This window comes from Strix uralensis, chromosome 11, assembly GCF_047716275.1.
Source record: "Strix uralensis isolate ZFMK-TIS-50842 chromosome 11, bStrUra1, whole genome shotgun sequence".
Taxonomy (NCBI): domain Eukaryota; kingdom Metazoa; phylum Chordata; class Aves; order Strigiformes; family Strigidae; genus Strix; species Strix uralensis.
In genome coordinates this window covers 8,399,916-8,420,074 of record NC_133982.1, presented here as the reverse complement: position 1 = coordinate 8,420,074, position 20,159 = coordinate 8,399,916, and the positions used below count along the sequence as shown (strand labels likewise).

At 39.9% G+C, this 20,159-nt stretch overlaps 1 protein-coding gene across 10 annotated transcripts in view; it reads right to left on the bottom strand.

Moving 5' to 3' along the window:
• TRPM1 (transient receptor potential cation channel subfamily M member 1) overlaps positions 1 to 20,159 on the bottom strand; it is a 110,179-nt gene that overhangs the window by 5,750 nt on the left and 84,270 nt on the right. For 4 of the 10 annotated variants that reach the window (XM_074880300.1, XM_074880291.1, XM_074880295.1 and 1 more), the window contains 10 exons: positions 17,663 to 17,952; positions 16,888 to 17,116; positions 15,259 to 15,381; positions 14,785 to 14,916; positions 12,620 to 12,748; positions 11,069 to 11,320; positions 10,172 to 10,364; positions 6,939 to 6,959; positions 5,139 to 5,283; positions 2,757 to 2,956 (listed from right to left, as the gene is read on the bottom strand). In XM_074880300.1, the coding sequence (XP_074736401.1) occupies positions 2,757 to 2,956; positions 5,139 to 5,283; positions 6,939 to 6,959; positions 10,172 to 10,364; positions 11,069 to 11,320; positions 12,620 to 12,748; positions 14,785 to 14,916; positions 15,259 to 15,381; positions 16,888 to 17,116; positions 17,663 to 17,952 (1,714 nt within the window). The remainder of the gene's footprint in view (positions 1 to 2,756; positions 2,957 to 5,138; positions 5,284 to 6,938; positions 6,960 to 10,171; positions 10,365 to 11,068; positions 11,321 to 12,619; positions 12,749 to 14,784; positions 14,917 to 15,258; positions 15,382 to 16,887; positions 17,117 to 17,662; positions 17,953 to 20,159) is intronic. The other 6 variants (XM_074880292.1, XM_074880297.1, XM_074880293.1 and 3 more) reach the window with 3 other exon arrangements.

The following is a 20,159-nucleotide window of genomic DNA, read 5'->3' as shown; positions in this document are numbered from 1 at the left end:
GCAATGTAACGCATTATCATAGAATTGTAGAATGGTTTGGGTTGGAAGGGACCTTAAAGACCATCCAGTCCCACTCCCCTGCCCCGGGCAGGGACACCTTCCACTAGCCCAGGTTGCTCAAAGCCCCGTCCAACCTGGCCTTGAACACTGCCAGGGAGGGGGCAGCCACAGCTTCTCTGGGCAACCTGTGCCAGGGCCTCACCACCCTCACAGGGAAGAATTTCTTCCTTAGATCTCATCTAAATCTACCCTCTTTCAGTTTAAAATGGTTACCCCTTGTCCTATCCCTACACCCCCTGATCAAGAGTCCCTCCCCAGCTTTCCTGTAGCCCCCTTTAAGTACTGGAAGGCTGCTAGAAGGTCTCCCCGGAGCCTTCTCTTCTCCAGCTGAACACCCCCAACTCTCTCAGCCTGTCCTCACAGGGGAGGTGCTCCAATCTCTTGATCATCTTCATGGCCTCCTCTGGACCCACTCGAGCAGGTCTGTGTCCTTCTGATGTTGGGGGCCCCAGAGCTGATCACAGCACTGCAGGGGGGGTTGCACGAGAGTGGAATAGAGGGGGAGAATCCCCTCCCTGTACCTGCTGGCCACTTCTGGGCTGTGAGCGCACGTTGCTGGCTCACAGTCAGTTTTCCATCCAGTGATACCCCCAAGTCCTTCTCTGCAGGGCTGCTCTCAATCCACTCCTCGCCCAGCCTGTATTTGAGCTTGGGATTGCCCCAGCCCATGGGGAGGACCTTGCACTTGGCCTTGTTGAACTTCAGGAGGTTTGCACGGTCCCACCTCTCCAGCCTGTCCAGGTCCGTCTGGATGGCACATCCCTTCCCTCCAGCGTGTGACCCCACCACACAGCTTGGTGTCATTGGTGAACTTGCTGAGGGTGCCTCGATCCCACTGTCTGTGTCCCCAACAAAGATGTTAAACTGCGCCAGCCCCAATCCCGACCCCTGAGGATGCCACTCATCACTGCTCTCCACTTGGACATTGAGCTGTTGACCACAACTCTTTGAGTGCAACCATCCAGCCAATTCCTTATCCACCGAGTGGTTCAAGGATGTCATGCAGGACAGTGATCATCTGCTTTTATGACCATCCACTGTTTTCTCAATGACCTCTGCACTTCTTAACAGCAGTGCTACATGTTGAACAAACTCACTAGATTTTACAGGAAGAAGACTAGGGCAAGCTCTGCCAGTTTGTTCCTTCATTAAATATTGTTCTTAAAACGATGCCAGTTATAGGCCACAGAAAATCTAATACAACAGATTGTTTCCCAGACATTCTTTGGATAAGAGCTTCAAAAATTTATAATCATGTAAGGAAAATCCAAGGGAAATACAAGCTCTTGGGAACATTTCATCCTTTACTTGAATTTGCCTCTTTGTATTTGGAGGGAGTGTTACCATTTACTTCAGAATCACAGAATCATCTAGGCTGGAAAAGACCTTGAAGATCATCCAGTCCAACCATTAACCTAACATTAACAGTTCCCAACTACACCAGATCAGCGCTATGTCGACCCTACTCTTAAACACCTCCAGGGACGGGGACTCCACCACCTCCCTGGGCAGCCCATTCCAACGCCCAACAACCTGTTCTGTAAAGAAATGCTTCCTAATATCCAGTCTAAACCTTCCCTGGCGCAACCTGAGGCAATTACCTCTTGTCCTATCACTTATTACTTGGTTAAAGAGACTCATCCCCAGCCCTCTGCAACCTCCTTTCAGGTAGTTGTAGAGGGTGATGAGGGCTCCCCTCAGCCTCCTCTTCTCCAGACTAAACAACCCCAGTTGCCTCAGCCGCTCCCCATCAGACCTGTGCTCCAGACCCTGCACCAGCTTCGTTGCCCTTCTCTGGACACGCTCGAGTAATTCAAGGGCCTTTTTGGAGTGAGGGGCCCAAAACTGAACACAGTAATCGAGGTACGGCCTCACCAGTGCCGAGTACAGGGGTAAGATCCCTTCCCTGTCCCTGCTGGCCACACTATTGCTGATGCAAGCCAGGATACCATTGGCCTTGGCCACCTGGGCACACTGCTGGCTCATGTTCAGCCGGCTGTCAATCAACACTCCCAGGTCCCTCTCTGACTGGCAGCTCTCCAGCCACTCCTCCCCAAGCCTGTAGTGCTACTTTTTTCCTTTTTTTTTTTTTTTCCCTTTTTTAACTCAGAAGCATATTATGCAGAAATATAATTACTAACAAAATATGTTTCGTGTGAAATGTAGAAATATAGGGACAATTGTGAGCATCTGATTGTTTCAATGAGGCATACAATGAAAATAGTAATCAACAATTACAGAGCGTGTTAGGAGAAGAATCCTCACAGTTCCCCTGTGAAATGACAAATACATCTCTACCATGGAGGAATGAAAGTGGGGATACTCTTACACACAGATTGCTCACAATCACAGAGCTGACATTACAGATTACATTTGAAACTGTGATCCCTTCATCCTGATTTCCTATCTGCCTTCTGAAACATACGGATTTCACTAGGTAAAACTGGATTAAGTAGATGCCATCCCACTGCTTTAAGAAAGCATGTTAAGAAAGTCTTCATTAGCAGCACAGCATTTTGCATATTCTCAGGAGCCCACAGAGCTCAGGAGCTGTTAACTTGATATAAATTTTGTTCCATACTGTCTTCTGCAAATACACTTGACCATCAACGTGAACAAAATAGTTCAGCATTGGAAAAGCTGCTGCTTTCTGCTAATATGGTGCAAAGAGAGCAACTTAGAGATTTCTTGCATACTCAGTCCCTTGTCACGCTCATCCTGGTCTCCTTCACCCTTCTTGCAGCAACAGCAGATTCGCTTGAAGATTATGTGGATGTGGCTGAAGATAATCATTGGTGGTGGGAGGACAGGTCTGTCATGGAACGTCATGATCAGCTGGTATCGCTGGAACTTCCAGACTTGGTTGGATATTGATTTTACCTCAAAGAAGGTATTGCTGAAAGGCAACACAGGTATAGTTTCTATTAGGCCCCTAAGTTTACTTTAATTGAGCAAGTCCTATACTGAGAAAAGTAGCAGCTAAATAAAAACATGAGGCCATATGACTTGCTTGGTTCAGCTCTTTGTTGATGCTGCTGAAGTTGCTGAACTGGTGATTAACTTGAACTCATGATTTCACTACTCCTTTTGAGGGTAGCAAAGCAGAAGGTGCTCTGCATCCCTTATGCACCACCCAGAACAGTCCCCCTCTTAGACTATTTGCGCCTACTGTATAAAGTCCGTTAGGTGTTAGTGAAAAGAAACTCACACAATTTACGAATCACATAATTGGTATTCTGAGGCTTGGTTATAAAGTATTTCTTTTAACACATGCCAGTATTTGATATTACAGAAAGTATTAAATCCATGAAAGGTATTTTGTATGCTAAACCCAGAAGCTTCACATAGTTTGCCTTTAATATGCTAATCAGCTTGACCTACATAGAAGACTTTTCAAGTTTTCACCAAACGTCCTAAATTCAAACTTTATTCACTCAAACTTCTGTCTCGAAAACATCGTGCATATTCTTCTAAAGGAATTTGTTCTTGGAAGCCACAGCCTCATCATTTCTACACCGAAATGAGGCGTGTTATAAAGATATTTTACTTTGTAATTCAGGGGATATGAAGGAGTGTGATAGTATCCAATCCAGAGATAACAATAAGTCAAGGTTATGAAATACCAAGTAAGAGAAAGCAGACTTGATGTTCTGTTTTAGATAAAGCTTTTCAAGCTATTTTAAAGTGTGCTCAGACAGCTCACTCCACTTCTATGATGATGATGATCTTGGCACTTCCCTTTTTATATGTTCTGTCCACTTCCTTCCTAATTCTCTGTGCTTTAGAATATCTACATTCACAAAACCAGTTAAAACATCTCATTGAAACCAGAGAATTCTTGAGTACACATAGCTTTTGGTTTCTTTTGGCTAAGTATGCATGAGATTATTTACCAATGAAAAATAACAATCTGCCTTCATTTGGTGTCTCCTGCATTGCAGGAATTCCCTAGCTAGATCTCACCCCCTTGCAACCATGCTGGGATGGCAGGAGTTAACAGCATGACCTACTTCCCAAACTGCTGATTCCTTGGTCCTTCAGCCAATAATAGCTACCATTGTAAGATTCTTCCCCTTCCCCCTAGCGATTTGACTGGCATTGGAGCACTTTAAAATTCATGACCTTTTAAGCTACATACATCAAATGAAAGACAGGCTTTGTGAGCTGTAGAATTCTGGGCACACGATGAACTATTTTTGTGGTTGTGACACAAGCTACCTATGCCAACAAGCCCTCCAACACTACATGTTTATGGGCATTAAAAATGGATCACCTGCTTTTCTCAGGTGGTGTGTTCAAAAAGTCTTACTAGCAAGTAGATATTTAAATCCTTTTTTTTTTTCTTTTTTTTTATCCCTAGGTCATGACAGGAAAAGCATGCAACATAACTGTGAGTAGAAAGAACAAGCAGCAGAAATGTATTTGGTTTTACTCTAGAGAAGTCTAAATATAGATTTGTAAAATAACTTAAGAATGTGCATAGTGCACGTTGCCTGGACTGGCCAGAGATCTTGGCAACCTGGCAACCTGTAGCCATCCTTTCTCTTGGTTCAAGACAATATAGACTCCTTTTTGGGGTCATTTAAGAACTCTGCAAGGCCCTAATTTCTTTTTCTAAATGAAAAGCAAAACAAGAAGAAAAAAGAAAAATAATCCAGATGATGTAGTGATAGTGGAAATGCCTCCTGCTTTTGATGTTCAGATTTTCATTCTGCAGTTCTATCACAGAATCATGCTTGCTAGTGTTTACATGGGCTTCCATCAGGTATGTAGCAGGTTTCAGGGATTCTGTTTTTCATATTTCCAGAGCAATCTTGAGGCCTATCGCTATCCACTAAATGGTAATTGGAAGTAGCCAGATTCTCTCATATGCATTACTGCAATTGCTGGCAAATTCAAAGCAACCTTTCCTCCACTCTTTCCCAGTGTATACACGATTCCAAATATTGGCCAGTCGTGTTCACAGAGTAATTAGATCGAGTGCAAATGCAAACCCTTGCAAAATCAGTTGACAGGCTCTCACAGAAACTTTATCTCGGCAATAAGAAAGTAAAGATAGTGCATGATCATTTACATACTTGAAGACAGCAATCAGCAGGTTTACCAACAGGATATTTGCTACCAAGAGGTAACAGGCCATAATAGCAGGAGTGAGCCAGGCCCCTGGTATACATGGAGGGAGACGTTTACCATCATCATCATAAAGATTGTCCCCACAAGGAGCTGAAAAAAAACCCAGGAAAGGTATTTTTCACAAATTGCCCAATACTTAAAAGACACTATTCACATTTATTTAATGATGACACATGCATAAACTTTGCCAAGCTAGACAAATTTTGCAGTTTATTTCCAGTAGCAAGCATGTATAATTTCTGCTTTGAATTCTGCTTCTAACTACAGCATACAAAAATAATTTTCCATAATAGTGAACAGAGAGGCAGCTCCAAGTTTACTGTACAGTGTGGCTTTCTTTTCAAATTCATATAGATCTTTTTCTCATAGTAATAGTCTAGAACAAGATCTTAATGTGCTTACATACATATTAATAGTGAAATTAAATAAAATTCTCCAAACCTGTGTGTATAACTCGCCAAAAATATTAAAGGATTTACATAGTGGTCCCAGATTGCTAAGCATCAATTAAAACTTTATCAGGGCCCTGAGTGTGCTGAAGAGGTTTTAATGATCCTGACCAGCTTCACCTGGTGTCTACACCTACACCCACTATACCTGTCCCTGCCTGAGCTATGTCAGGTGTGCAGGTCTGAGCCCTGCCTCCTAGATGGACCTTAGACCTGTGTTTGTCCCCTGGATAAACCCTCTTCTGAGTCTAGCCTTGTCTCCTTTTGCCCCTGACGGGACTCCCTGGATGGACCCTCGACTACCACTTGTCCTGTCTGGGGCTGTTAATGATACCAGCAGGTGGCCCTGCCCCACTTTCGGGCCAATTTCAGTTTCCCTTATTTTTCACAATAATTCTAAATTTTTAGATAACATTTTAAACCAGAGATAAAATTATAAAATGAAAATTATATTAGTAACAGCAAAATTGCCTGAAGTAATCCTAAGAAAACATAGGTTGTCTTGGGTAAGAGCTGCCTTGGAGTTGGGTAAATGCAGAAAGTTTGTTCTGTCTTTAAGTGCAGTGCCAGTGTATCTGATTTCAAATACAAGGATAACTTTTGGAACCATTTAGTAGCGGGTAAAGTGTTTATCAACCACAGGTTCTTTAGCTGAAATCTTAGTAAATACTAAGTCTGACAATGACTTTATTACAGATTTAGTTTATGTGAATCGACAAACCAATATTTTCAAGCATTTTGCAAAAAAGCCAATGCTTCAACCTCACCTGAAAAATACTTCACGTTATTTGAAAACAGTATTATTTACTATGGACTCTAAGAGATATTTAGACAATGATTAATAAAATATACTTTACTTGCTTTTCAGACATCAGACCCACATTTTCCTGTTCATCGTAAGAAAAGTGTAACAGGAAGTTCAAGCAAATCATAATATTATTCACATGGACCAATGAAAGTACTGCCAAAGAAACACTAACATTGTATCTAGGTAATCAAAGGGAATTAGCTATACCATGACACTCATGCATCATAATTTAAAAAGATAATTTTACTGAAAATGTACTAGAAACAAGTCATAGCAACCACATAAGCTCAATTAAAACTTCTGATCTGCATCTGTATTAAAATATTTTTCCTCTGCTTCTTTTCAAATGAAACTATTACAGTAGAAAAACAAGATTCACACCTGAATATTGGATGAGCCCAATAATTAAAATGTCAGTATCTAGTGAAGAAGAAGATTAATGAACATATTCAGCTAAATGAGATAATCAGCTCTCCACAGAGACTTACGATTAATTTCCATGGCATAGACTGAACAGCATTCCAAAGGAACGGAATAGGAAAGGAGGCAGGGAGAGAAAGAAAGAAAACAATAGAATAATATTGAAAAAAAATATAAAAAAAGATGATTGAAAATACAGTTTTGCTGCCAAGAAAAGATAAGCAGCTTGAATGTCAGAACAGTAGAGACATATGCTTAGAAACAATGTCTTTATTAAAAATGCATTGCATTCTGCAATTTCCTCTTCATGTTGTTTTCCCCAAATGTCACATACGGCAGTGAATTCATGATATTAATAATAAATCACAAAATGCTTCTGGCAGATGATCATTTAAATATACATGATATTTCAGGCAAGTAAACAAAACTGGCGGTCACCACGAACACAGAACAACTCAAAATTATCACACAAAATCACTCTTTTAGCTATTATGGAAACATTTCCTCCTCCTCCTTTTTTATCTTTTTTTTTTTTTTTAAGAACCACCCTGGCTTTGAGTCTGCCAGCTGTTTCTATTGAATAGTTATGTTTCCGTTAATAGTCATGATATTAATGTTATTACAGTGTACAATATCATTAAAGCCCATTTTGACTACCAGTATGGATACTTGCTTGCCACCCCCTAAATTGTGACTGTAAGAAAAATCACACTATTGAAAGAAACTCAACCAGGCTTCTCTATTGTTTAAGAATACATTGCTGTTGAGTACTAGATGCCACTAACTTCTTGCTGGTGGACATCTAAATGGAGTGAACCAGACAAAAGCATCCTGGGTTGCATTAGGAAAAGTGTTACCAGCAAGTTGAGGGAGGTAATTACTCACCTCTACTCAGCTCTGTGAAACCACATCTGGACTTGTGTGTCTAGTTCTGGGCTCCCCCATAGAAATCAGACATGGACATACTGGAAAGACTCCAGTAAAGGGCCACAAAGATTAAGGGGATTGGAGCATCTGACAAATGAGGCAAGGCTGAGAGAGCTGGGATAATTTAGCCTGAAGAAGAGAAGGGTCAAGGGAGATTTTACCTGTGTTATAAATACGTGGTGGTGGGTGGGAGTAAAGAAGACAGAGCCAGACTCTTCTCAGTGGTATCCAGTGAAAGGAGAAGAGGCAGTGGGCAAAGATAGAAATATAGGAAATTCCATTTAAAAACAGGTTGTCTGGAGAGATTGCACAGTCTTCATCCATCAAGATATTAAAAACCTGACTGGACGGCCCCTGAGCAACCTGCTTAATTTACCCTGCTTTGAGCAGGGAAGTTCGACTAGATGGTCTCCAAAGTTGGCTTCCAACCTCTGCAATTCTGTGATTTGCAATCTTCATCTTTAGGTGACATTCTGTCCTCAATGAAGCTACTGATAGAAGTCCAACTACCTTCTTTCAGATGTAATACTTTTTACATAAATTGTTTACACTCAACGGGCCTTGGCAAAACTACCCATAAGCACTTGACACAGAGTCAGGTTAGACTGCCCATAGCAATCACTCCCCAACAACTTCTAAGGTTGTTTTTGTGGGGTGTTTAGAGAACCACGGAAAGGTCAGAGTGAGAATATCTTACTGAAAGCAAAAAGATCTTCAGAAGTCAGTCCACAGACTTCTAGACATAAGAAATTTACAGTATAATTGTAATGCAGCCTAGTTATACCAGTAGAACTCCTTGCGTAGCCACACCACTTTTATTTCAATATCAAAACAACAACAAAACCACACATTTCCAAGTTAGCTTATGTTTAAGTTACTGACACAGAAAAGCTTTTGACCTGGGAAGGTTAGTGGAGCAAGTAGCTGGATTGAACTTGTGTAACTGGAAAGCCTGAACCTTTTTTCCCCAAAATCTTTTGCACTGCTGAAGAAAGATTTCTAATTCAAAGGATGCTGAGTATATAATTGAGAAACAACTAGAAGCATGAGAGAAGTCAGGGACGTCACTTACACTGAAGAGATCAGTATTGTTGGTAAGGTGTGAGTTTTGATTTATAAAGAAATCACACTGTCTACATTGGCAAGCATTCTTTGTTCAAAGTGAAGTAGGATTTGAATGCACATTATGAGCCACAAAGGCAAGGGATACGCTGTTACAGTCTGTTCCTCCCCATGGGACAATTAACCCATTTGAGAGATCCTGAGCTTATCCTGGCTCACATGTGCACTGAAACTGCAATATCAGACAATAAATAACTGGCTTGACCTTTTATATGTCAACAGTAATTTAGTGTATCATAAGTTACATTAACGAGACAAGCATTCGTAAGGAAAACAAAGACTATATGATCTTTGCAACATGGTTCTCTTGCAGATCTTTGCAACATAGCTCTTGTTCAGAAACAGACTAATGACATTTTATTCCCTTCTAAGTAATCAAAGTACACTTTAATGACATTTGGAATAAAGGTTTCTCATGATGATGGATCTTTATGGTTTTTGAACTTAGACCTCACAGTTTCTTCAGCTTTCCACTTTACTACTTGACAATATATGGGTTGAAATAACACATACACAATGCTGAGATAGTAGCTTATATTATTTCAGATAAAGTGCAAACTATTTGATACACACTGGAGGAGGCCAGCTACATGTTCGACTGTCTGTATAAATTTCAAATATTAACACAAAACTAGCAATAATATGATAGTTTCTATCTCCTCTAAAATACTGACAGTTATTTTTTTAAACTTTGCAGCTTTTCTATAAAAAGGGCTATTTCCACACTCAAAGCTAATCAAGCAGAATATTGTTTTGTTTTTTCACAGGTGTAGAAAAGAACATGAGTGACTCATGAAATGGAAACATTTCTGGAAAGTAGATAGATGTATCAGTGGGAGTAAAAATGTATTAGCTCATGGATCCTGCTGTGAGTTGAGGATGAAAGGCTATGTGTATTTTTGTCTCCTGTGCAAGGTATTTTTCTTCTTCTGTTGGAACTATTAGTAAAACATCGGTTCAAAAGAAAGTTTCAGAATGATCTCTGTTGATCCCTGCAAGCAAACAGCACACTTAGTATTGTTATATCCCTGGATAGGAGAGTATTCCAGACTGTATCACTCTCAATGATAACTGAATATAAACTGAGAGATGGGACATGCAGGTGGGGAACAGGAAATCCTTCAGTCTCTGGAGTCTGTCACAAGAAAACAACAACAACAATGATATAAAGACAAAACACTACTTCCAAATTAAAAACAATCATTAATTTGGATCTGATCATCTACCTCAGAAACAGGAAACAGACTCTTACTATGAATTCTACTCTTACGGTCTATCTGGTCTGCGAACACCTCTCCATAGATCATCCAGTAGGGCATATAGAAGATGTTGCGAGCTAGTCTCCAAGAAGGCTCCTCGTCTGGGTGCAGGATAGCTTGGCGGGCTACTCCAAAACTCATCAGAACCACAAGCATGATGACCACAAAGTAAAGCATGTCAATCATCTGCACAGAGAGACCATACAGAGGCTCTTATCATCACCACGTAGTACAGAGGCACCAGCGTGTCTGTTTGCCACCATGCATTAAAGTAACCAAGAAAGTATCAAGAGAACAAACATTCCCCTGGATAATTTTCTTGATATTATTCTTTTACTTTAACTACTGCTCATGAATTAAGCATACATAAAAATGCAGTAAAACCAGTCATTTAAAGGAATACTAGATTTATATTTAAAAATATTTAAAATGCTAAAATCTTTGCTATTCCTGTTCTCTTTTGCATCAAGTGCACTATGCTCTGCATTCAGCATAGAGCTCTTCTGTGGTTGCAAAGAGATGACACAATTGTTGCTGTATCATCTCCTGTCCACAACTGATGGTTTTGTGGATGATCTTGGTGTATCAGCAATTTATTATTGGTATGGCTTTGGGAGGCAGAAGGCAGGCAAAGTGAACAAGTTTCCACAGGCTGGTTCAAAAAAAAAAAAAAAAAAACCCAACACAAAAGAAAAGAGATTCCCTCTTGAATCAAGCAGTTATCAGCAAGAGTACTGCACCTCATGTGTGTGTGAAATTCATACAGCTACTTTTTCACAGCCTTTACTAGAGTCCTACTCAGATGGAAAACTTTTTTTTTTAAATCAGAACTGAATTTAGTTTCTCATGAAGTTCTGAAATACATAATTAACAGCAATTTAGGCACTAACCATCTTTCCAATCATCATGACGTAAGGTCCCAGATATTTGTTCACACCAAAGATATCTAGTACTCTAATGTACCAGAAAATGATATCTACGCAGTAAATCACTCTTCCATAACCCATGTAAGGTTGGTTCTGAAGGCGAAGAATTGCTCCTATCATAAATACTGAAATAGCCACCAGGTCAGTAATATTCCAGTATTCCTGGAGCCAAACTTTTACTTTTTGGCTCAGCTTGCCAGGCTCTGACATCAGAATCTGAAAAAAAAAAAAAAAAAAAGCCACAACAAACCCCCAAAAAGAAATCATTAGGAAACACTCCAAGTTACATTTTTGAAGTAATGGTCATGAAAAAAGATCAGTCTTGTCACATTCAATAAGTGTCTGCGACTCCCTTCACTGCCAGCAAAATTTGTCTCAAGCAGCAATATTTTTAGTTATTAGCAGGCAAAATTTCCTTTTTATAGAAATATAGAATGTTTTGTGGTGGAAGGGACCTTAAAGATCATCTAGTTCCAACCCCTCGGCCATGGGCAGGGACACCTTCCACTAGACCAGGTTGTCCAACCTGGCCTTGAACACTGCCAGGGAGGGGGCAGCCACAGCTTCTCTGGGCAACCTGTGCCAGGGCCTCACCACCCTCACAGGGAAGAATTTCTTCCTTATGTCCAATCAAACCCTACATTCTTTCAGTTTAAAATGGCTGCCACTTGTCCTGTCACTACAGGCCTTGGTAAAAAGTCTCTCTCTGTCTTTTTTATAAGCCCCCTTTACATATTAAAAGGCCACAGTAAGGTCTCCCCGGAGCCTTCTCTTCTCTAGGCTGAACAACCTCAACTGTCTCAACCTTTCTTCATAGCGAAGCTGTTTCAGCCCTCTGATAATTTTCGTGGCCATCTTCTGGACCCCCTTTTCATCTTTGTTTCTATTTTGGCTTTATTAATCCTTTTTTTGTTGAAGGTTTTAATCAATAACATTTAAAGCAGAAGAGCTGGCTTATTGACTTGGCATCCATATTTATCTCCAAATACAGTTAGTATGAGATGTGGGAATTGTGAATCAGAGAAGGATAGGCTAAGTGCAAACCGCACTACAGCATGTGAATACAGTAGAAGTTTTTATGATGTCTTCCTCATACAAAAGTAATGAGATCAGTCAGATAGTACTTCTGGTTAATTCCCCAAAACATCTCTCTGCCTACAGTTCCCATCAAGGACTGCATCACTAATAAAAAGACAGTATCTACTGAGACTTCCTTCAGGGGTTATGGCCCTGACTTTCCTTGGAAATACACATAAGAGAATAACAGCATTCATTTTGACTACTGACCTCAGGGCATTTTTGCCTGATCTTTTTGATCAATAAGAGTTTTAAGGTATGGGAATGTTTTATAAGTGAAACTCTCTACAGTGATGAGTATTTTGGCACTCTGTGGATATAAGAATCTCCTCTCTCATGTATGGCTTCTCAACCCTCTACACAAGTCCATGCCGTTCTTACCTCTAAGAGCGAGCTTCATTTTAAGGATTATGAGATGTTGGTATGATCAGACTTTACCTCTCTTACTTTCTCTAAAGCCAACGTCACAATGTAAGAGATGACAATCCATTCCTGGACTGATGGCCACCGTTCCATCCGCACTAAGATGATATAATTAAATAGCATCAAGTAACCGAGGTATGATATCTAAAAAAAAAATAAATAAAGCCTTTATGGACTTTAGGTGATGGATCCCAGGATCCTTCCACAGTTAGGCAGTATTCAATTACTTGAGATGACTGCCACACACAAAAAGAAAAGATCAGTCTCCACTAATTTCCATTAGGAAGTTCTGGACTATTAGTGTAAGTCAATAGAGCTATCATTCAGTTTTCTATAACTACTGGTGTAAATGTCAAACTGGTGATGCTGGTGTCCCCATGCCTCACAGCAGTCTCTGGTGACCAGCCAAACTAAAAACTTCAGAGATCTTGGAAGTTCAGAGTTAAGAACCCAAAATGGATTCAATGGCTTTACAGAAAAAGGGGAAACAAAGCAGTAATAAACCAAAAGATTTTCCAGGGAGAAAATGGAGTTTTCTAAAGAATGAAATGTTCAGTGTGAAATGTTTACTCACCATCTCAAAACAGATCTAAAGCAGAACTGGAAGGCAGGGCTGTGAGCAGCACCTGCTTGGAGGGGCAGGGGAAATAAAGAGCGACACCAGTCAGTTGCTTTTCTCCACCCTGCAGTAACGTGGTTGAGGCCACCTAGGCCGAATATATTCTTTATGTGCAGCCAGAGGTATACAGACTTCATATATCAGTCCCTACAACACCTCTTCTTGTACCTGTTACTTAAACCCATCTGCATGAACAGTAGGTTTGCAGATATTTTGGTTACTTTAAGCAGCCCCTAGTCTCAGGAACAAGTTTCTTGCTGAAGCCTAATTTGTTAAGAGTACAGGAGGCTGCATCACCATGTCAGAGAAGAAACACCAGACAGAAGGCAGTAAAATCCTCTTAGCTGAGGGGCCTGCATAATGCATGAAGGTGAAGCCTGCCCAAATTGTGACGTTCATACAAACATGTATGAACACAGAAATTGAGGATATGTGTGAAAGATTCAGGTGTTGAAGATCCTTACTTGCACAAGAAAAAACATTTTTTTCTCTGAATTAAGTGAGCCTGCTGCAAAGCCCTTCCTATAGCTGCCATGCCCACTGGCAGAGGCCACAGGCCTCCAACAACTGAAGGAATGACAGATGCTGTGGAACATATGATCCAGGCAGCTGAATTATCTCATTTGTTGAAAGAAGCAAAACAAGAATTCCAAAGCATCTAAATCAGGCCCTTTGTGCCTGGGGCTTTTTTAATCTACTAAAATGTAATTTCTTTACATGTGAAACCATGTTGAATACTTTTCTTTGAAATTAAATTGGAATTCTCCTTGTTAATTATTAATACAGGCAGCAGAAAGGGATCAGTATAGTGTTTTGTGATTATGATGTGCTAAAATTAAAGACCTATATAATATTATGACATACTGAGTATTGGAAGTCCTAGCTTTGAATAAAAAAGAAACCAGTATCTTTTACAGGGCACACACAAAATTTATGAGCAGCAGCATGAATACTTTTTCTTCCTATTAAAACAGAGTTTAGCATCAGAGAATTCTTGATGCACTAAAAAGAAAATCAGATTCTTGTCAAAAATAAATCTTTATCTTTAGATTGGTTCTAATTATTTAAGTAAGAGAAAAGTACCTATTACGTCTTTGCAGACTGCGATCTCTGCTTCCATCTAGGTTGCACTCATCTGAGCCTAACTGCCACAGAGCAAATGGCAAGCACTGATACTATGGTGTTACTTCTTGGGTGCTAAAGTATGTTTCAAGGCAGAACAGGAGCCAGAGCCTTTAGAATGCAAGAGAATCCAGCCTAGTTCGGATTGAGTGACTGGATTGGGGAGCTTGCACTGAGTTAGGCATATGATTAGCCAGACAGGGCCTCCTTCAAAGTGTGTAGGAGCTTTAGAGGCTGACAGCATAAGCTTCAGTTATTCATTCTGTTTCACTGTCTATGCATTTTTCTCTGAATAAAGAGAGTGCTTTATTCATCAGATTCCATGAAAGTCAGCACTATTTATTTATTTATTACTTGGTTATTATTTTTACACTGAAATCCTTGACGTTTCACAGGTGTGAGAAAAATGATCACTATCAGTTTACTCATCATGACTTACTGTGTAGAACCAAAATTTGACAATAGGTGCGTTATAGAATTCATAGATCTTTGTTCCAATTGGAAGGCTCTTTTGTTTTTTATTTTCATTCTCTTCATCTCCTTTTCGGGAGCCTGCATCCACATTTGCATCCTGGAAGACCAAAGTTGTCAGTTTTCATCAATATTCAATAGTAAAAATAGTAGCTTTTCCTCAACTACAGCCCCAGCCAACTGTTAACTACACAATGCTTCCTCTGAACAACAGACCTCTTTTTAAAAATACAAAAATACAAATTCCATAAATCTGTGCAACTACACAGATAATTTACAAGCCCCGAGAATCCAGCCTATACACTCCCAGAACTCTTCACTGATTTTCAGCCCACAGAGGCAGTTCAGATTTTAACCTGTGTGACCTACAGCATAATCAGAGAAGTTAGAAAACTGAGCATTCTTGAGATATTAGAACTTCCTAAGAATCTCCATTACTGACCATATTTTCCTCCTCCTTCTCTCTGCCTTCCTCATTTTCTCTTGATGTCTGGTAAGAATAATCATCGTAACTCCGAAACTCTAGGAAAAGGATGGTGGGAGGCAAGAGAATCCCCATTATAACCTGTACAACAAGAAAGAATCCAACTCAGGTGGCAATATTTGTTTACATGAATAGATTTCATAACAAGGCAAATCCCATAAACAATATTTTCTTTTGTACAGTACTCAAGATACTCTGCTATCCACAAACCTACAAAAATGAGTAAGTAGTACTTCTGAAGCATTGGCAATAAGGTCTTGTATGGAAAGATGACACCCTGGCAGGCTTCCCATCTCCACAAATACACTGCAATTAAGAAATTGTGCTCCAGAATTAGAGTTGAGTAGAGAAATTCCATGGAATGGACACAGTGGTGGCTGGAAGAGGGCATCAGGCTTGTTACTGGAGTTTATAGTTACCTTAGTCACGTACTATAAGTAGTTTTAATAGTTAAAAAAAATGTGTGAAAGGTAAAAGAAGCTTTGCAGATAGCACTGGGAGAGTTCTTTTACTATATGAGATTGCTGAGATACAGAAACACAAGCATGAGTTGCCGAAGTACAGAAAAGGAGCAAAGAAAAGAATGCAGGTAATGAAACTAGAATGTTAGCAGGTTGATTAATCCTTTGGAGAAAAGAAAGGAAATCAATAAACAGATTTAGAAAGCACCATGATGCAACCTGAAAGGCAGGACACTTGACTAAAGATTTTAAAGAGGTTTAAGAGGGATGCCTGGGAAAGAGGAAATAAATTAAGAAGGAACAGAGAAACTGCAATACGTATGTCAGCAATCTTGGAAGTATGACCTGAGAAGATAGGCGTGGCACTTTGTCAGTAATGGGGGATTTAAGGAAATAAGGAGGTGAGACTGAAGGTGGCACCATCATGATGGGCCTCCATATGGGTGACAGTAACTGCATAATGTAACAAAGAAAGGATTATATTCACATGAAAACACACACAAGCAAACACTGCTCTGCTTCCTTAACGTTGGCTCACTCATGTTTCCCTTTTGTGCCAGCCTCTTCACATGACTCAGCTTTTTTGTAAATCCAACAATTAGGAAATATAAAAATCAGTAAGAAAGACCATATCATCAAATCACAGAAGAGGGAAATAAAAATCACAGTTTCACACAATGCAATTGCACAGATTTCATTCTTTTCAACACTGAGTCTCAACTCCGTGTCTTCTAGTACAATATTAAGCAACGTAAGAAGTACGTGTCCACGTCTGGTTCATTTTCTCTCTATTCCCATTGCGTGGACCCCCAGTGGAGATCTTTTTGCTTGTATCCAACTAATTTTTAATCAAAGGTGTATGCAGATCTCATCATTCATTGAAAGCCACAACTTTGCTCTCAGATTCCAATCATGCTAAACCTTTTATGGATTTATATTTTCCTTTGTCATGGGGTAATGTTCCTTAGATATCCTGAATTTGGAAATCAAAAAAATTAGCTTTAAAACAGATATGTTCTTAAAACACCAATAATTAGTAAGCTGATTTGTTCTATGCATACATTATGTATAATGTAATGTTACATGCAACAAACTATCTTTGAAAACAATTTCAGAACAGAAATACCTTAAGGCCTGGGTTTTTCCGCATGCGTAGTCGCCCCATCCACATATCTGTTAAGAGCATCTGGCTGCATGTGTGAGCAATGAAGTCCCTGTGTTTAGCTGCCACAGCCAATTTCAGGCAGGTAGAATTACTCCAGTTCTTCAGTTCGTAGGTCAGTAGTTTCATGGCAATCTGTTCATCGTGTTTATAGGACTGATCCAAGAGTTCAACAGCCAGCTGGCCAAAATCTCTGGAAAATGCAAGATAAGTCCAGTGAAGTTTGATTTAGATATCAGTGTTTGCCTGCATTTGGATTTTCATTCCATTCACAGGAAGTCATGTTTTTCCACATTCATGTACAATGACAAGAAAAAATGAGTCTCAAGCTTGATTTGGGACAGTCTACAAAAGTTGCAAACAAATTTTTAGTGACCAGAGAGAACTATCTTAGATCAGGAACATCTTAAGGCCAGTTTGGATCTATCATAAGATACCCCTTAATTTATGTGAGTAAATCCTGAAAATAACTTTGTGAAATAAAACTAGCTAGTTTTACAGAGAGAGGAGCTGAAGAAAGAATGTGTTCTGTCAGAAAAAATGCAAGTCTTCTGCTTGCTAGTGTTACCTTTAGATCCTGAGACCACATTTTGGCTTGGTTACTGTTGATAAATCATCTCCAAATGGCATTCTGTGAAGCTACATTCTAGAAATCAGCTGTACTTTACTAAAAGCTTCTTAGCAGGTCAGACAACCCCCTATACCAAGTAGATATAAAGTCTGCTCTGCGTCTACTAACTTTGAGTTGTTGTCCAGATCCTGAGAGATGTCGTCCACCAGCTCACTCTCAGAAGACTCTTGGGCCATAGACTTGTACAGTTTACAGGCCACAAGTGCCTTGGCCATGGTTTCCTCGCCTCGCTGCCAAAGGAAGAGTGCCATCTTTTGCCGTTTCATCAGCACGGCCCATACCATCAGTTCATGAAAGGGGTACTGAAAGCGGCTGACTTCTGGGTCGTCCACATCAATATTGACTACTTCCTCCTTTTTCTTCTTCTTCTTCTTCCCTTTGGTGGGAGGCTCATCATCCTGGGAAGGAAAGAAGAAAAAATGTTCCCATCAGTTCTTAACAGCTTACCTGACAATGGCACCATGCACAGAACAAGTATTGAGAGGACATATTAACAGTTAAAGTTCTAATTTGTTTTTGCTGTTTGGTACAATGAATGCCAATAGCAATAACACTATGAAGAACAAGTGACAGAGCATGCACTGGGCTAGCACACATAACTTAATATTTTATTCAGAGAACCACTTCTTGTGTACTTAATTACAAGTCACCCACCTTGGATAAGTACAGTAGAACCCTATTGTACTGAAGGCATCATTTTACACTGCATTGTAAGTAGATCTCTACTGCATGTGTAATTGCACATGTTGATTTGCAATGAATTAATATTTGATGAATTCCATTGCAGTGTCAATGGAGCTTTAACAAACCTGAATTCACTATGAATAGGTTCCACTGTAATTTCTCATTTGATATGTCTGCATCTATTCCTGAAGAACAGTGCTGCATATCTCGCACGTATCAAAGCAGTTTTCAGATGGACATGCAGGTGGAGAGAGTGGTAACATGCAAGTGGAAAAGACAGGCAGATAGCACCCTTAAGAACAGCAAGTTACTAAAGGGAGTCTTCACCTTTGAATAAGCAATCTCCTCTTACGTATGCAGTGCAAACGGAAGGTATAAGTATCCCATTTCTTAAAGGGATAGGGAGGATAGGCCATTACTACAGGAACCAACATGGAAGTAACTGAAGGGAAGTACTGACAATGAAGCAGGATCCTGAAGGGAGAAAAGCCATCATTGGGACAATTAGGGTTTAAATACTGTAAGAAGAACATTGCATATATAGGTGTAGAGACAGAGCTCATCGTCATTGTAGACTTTGATTCCAATCTCAGAAGTGGACTGCAAGTAAAAGCAATTACCATTCTACAAAATTAGTTCCCGTTCAAGCAAGCTCAGCATAATGCACTATTTTTTGACAGAACATGAACTTAAATCCAAATTCAGGGTTCACCCTCACACCCCAGGTTTCCAAAGGCGACTCTTCAGCCCAACAATTAAGTATGCATTTCTCTTCCAGCAGTTTTAAGCTCTGCAAGTGGTGACCTCTGTTTCTTATGGAAAATTCAGGGGTCATTAATTGCATGCACATGAAGAAAGTGTTGAGCATCTCTGAAGCACAGGACATAAAATCTCAAATGCAGGACCAAAAATTAGGTCCTCCCCACACTAGGAAAATCAAATCAAAACAAAACCCTGCATAAGAAAGACAAAGTGCTAAGGAGACTAAACTTCCTGTTTTAGAGCTGCTAACACTGAAAATGAAAAAAACCCAAACACTTGGAGTCACATCAATTTACTGATGCTTTAGCAAACAAAATGTTCATTTTTCTCTTGGAAGAAAGGAGTGGGCTACACTCACTGTCAAGTGGAGAGAACACTTCAGTTTGTGCCACATAAAACATTTCTTACTGAAAGAAATAGGAAAATCAAAATGTGCTTTTGGAGAAGCACTAAGCAACCTACGTGTGATCAACGCTGATTAAAAGGGGCTGCATCTCTGAGGGGCTGAGCTTTTGGCCTTGAGCTATTAGAGAATAGGAAGCTGATCAGAGAGGTTAAACATAACCTGGACTTTCTCTGTAGAGAAGAAAGCTGCTTATCTTCTTGGGGAAATAGAGGCTTTTGTGTGTGGGTATAGTTCACATCAAATGTAACACAAACAACATATACATATACTGTGTTAGAATATTATCACAGCAGTAGTAAAAGCATACTTCATAGAGAAATGTACCTAGCCTCTTTGTGTAAATGCTCTCCTGGTCTATATTAATACTTTTTTTCAGAAACAAAAGCAGTTACCTCCAAAACAGAGTAAGTTTTTAGGCATCATCCCAGACTTGATTCTGATCAATTCAAAATTTCTGCAGACACACAAGTAATTGAGGCAGAGGTTGGACCCAAAATTCTGGATCAGCTTCATCATTTACAAAGCATGGTGCCATCATGGTAGCAAGGATGTTTTATAGCAGAGGACAGCATCTAACATGTCAGACCACCTTGTTTTTTCACTATCCAGTTAAATGTTTCTCTATGATAAAACCTTATTTGCACATAAACTGTTACTTCATGGTTAAAGGGGATTTGACCATAAGTATCACTGCTGGATCACATTCTCTTTTCAATATCATTGATGTTCACATCTGATTAAATCTACAGTATG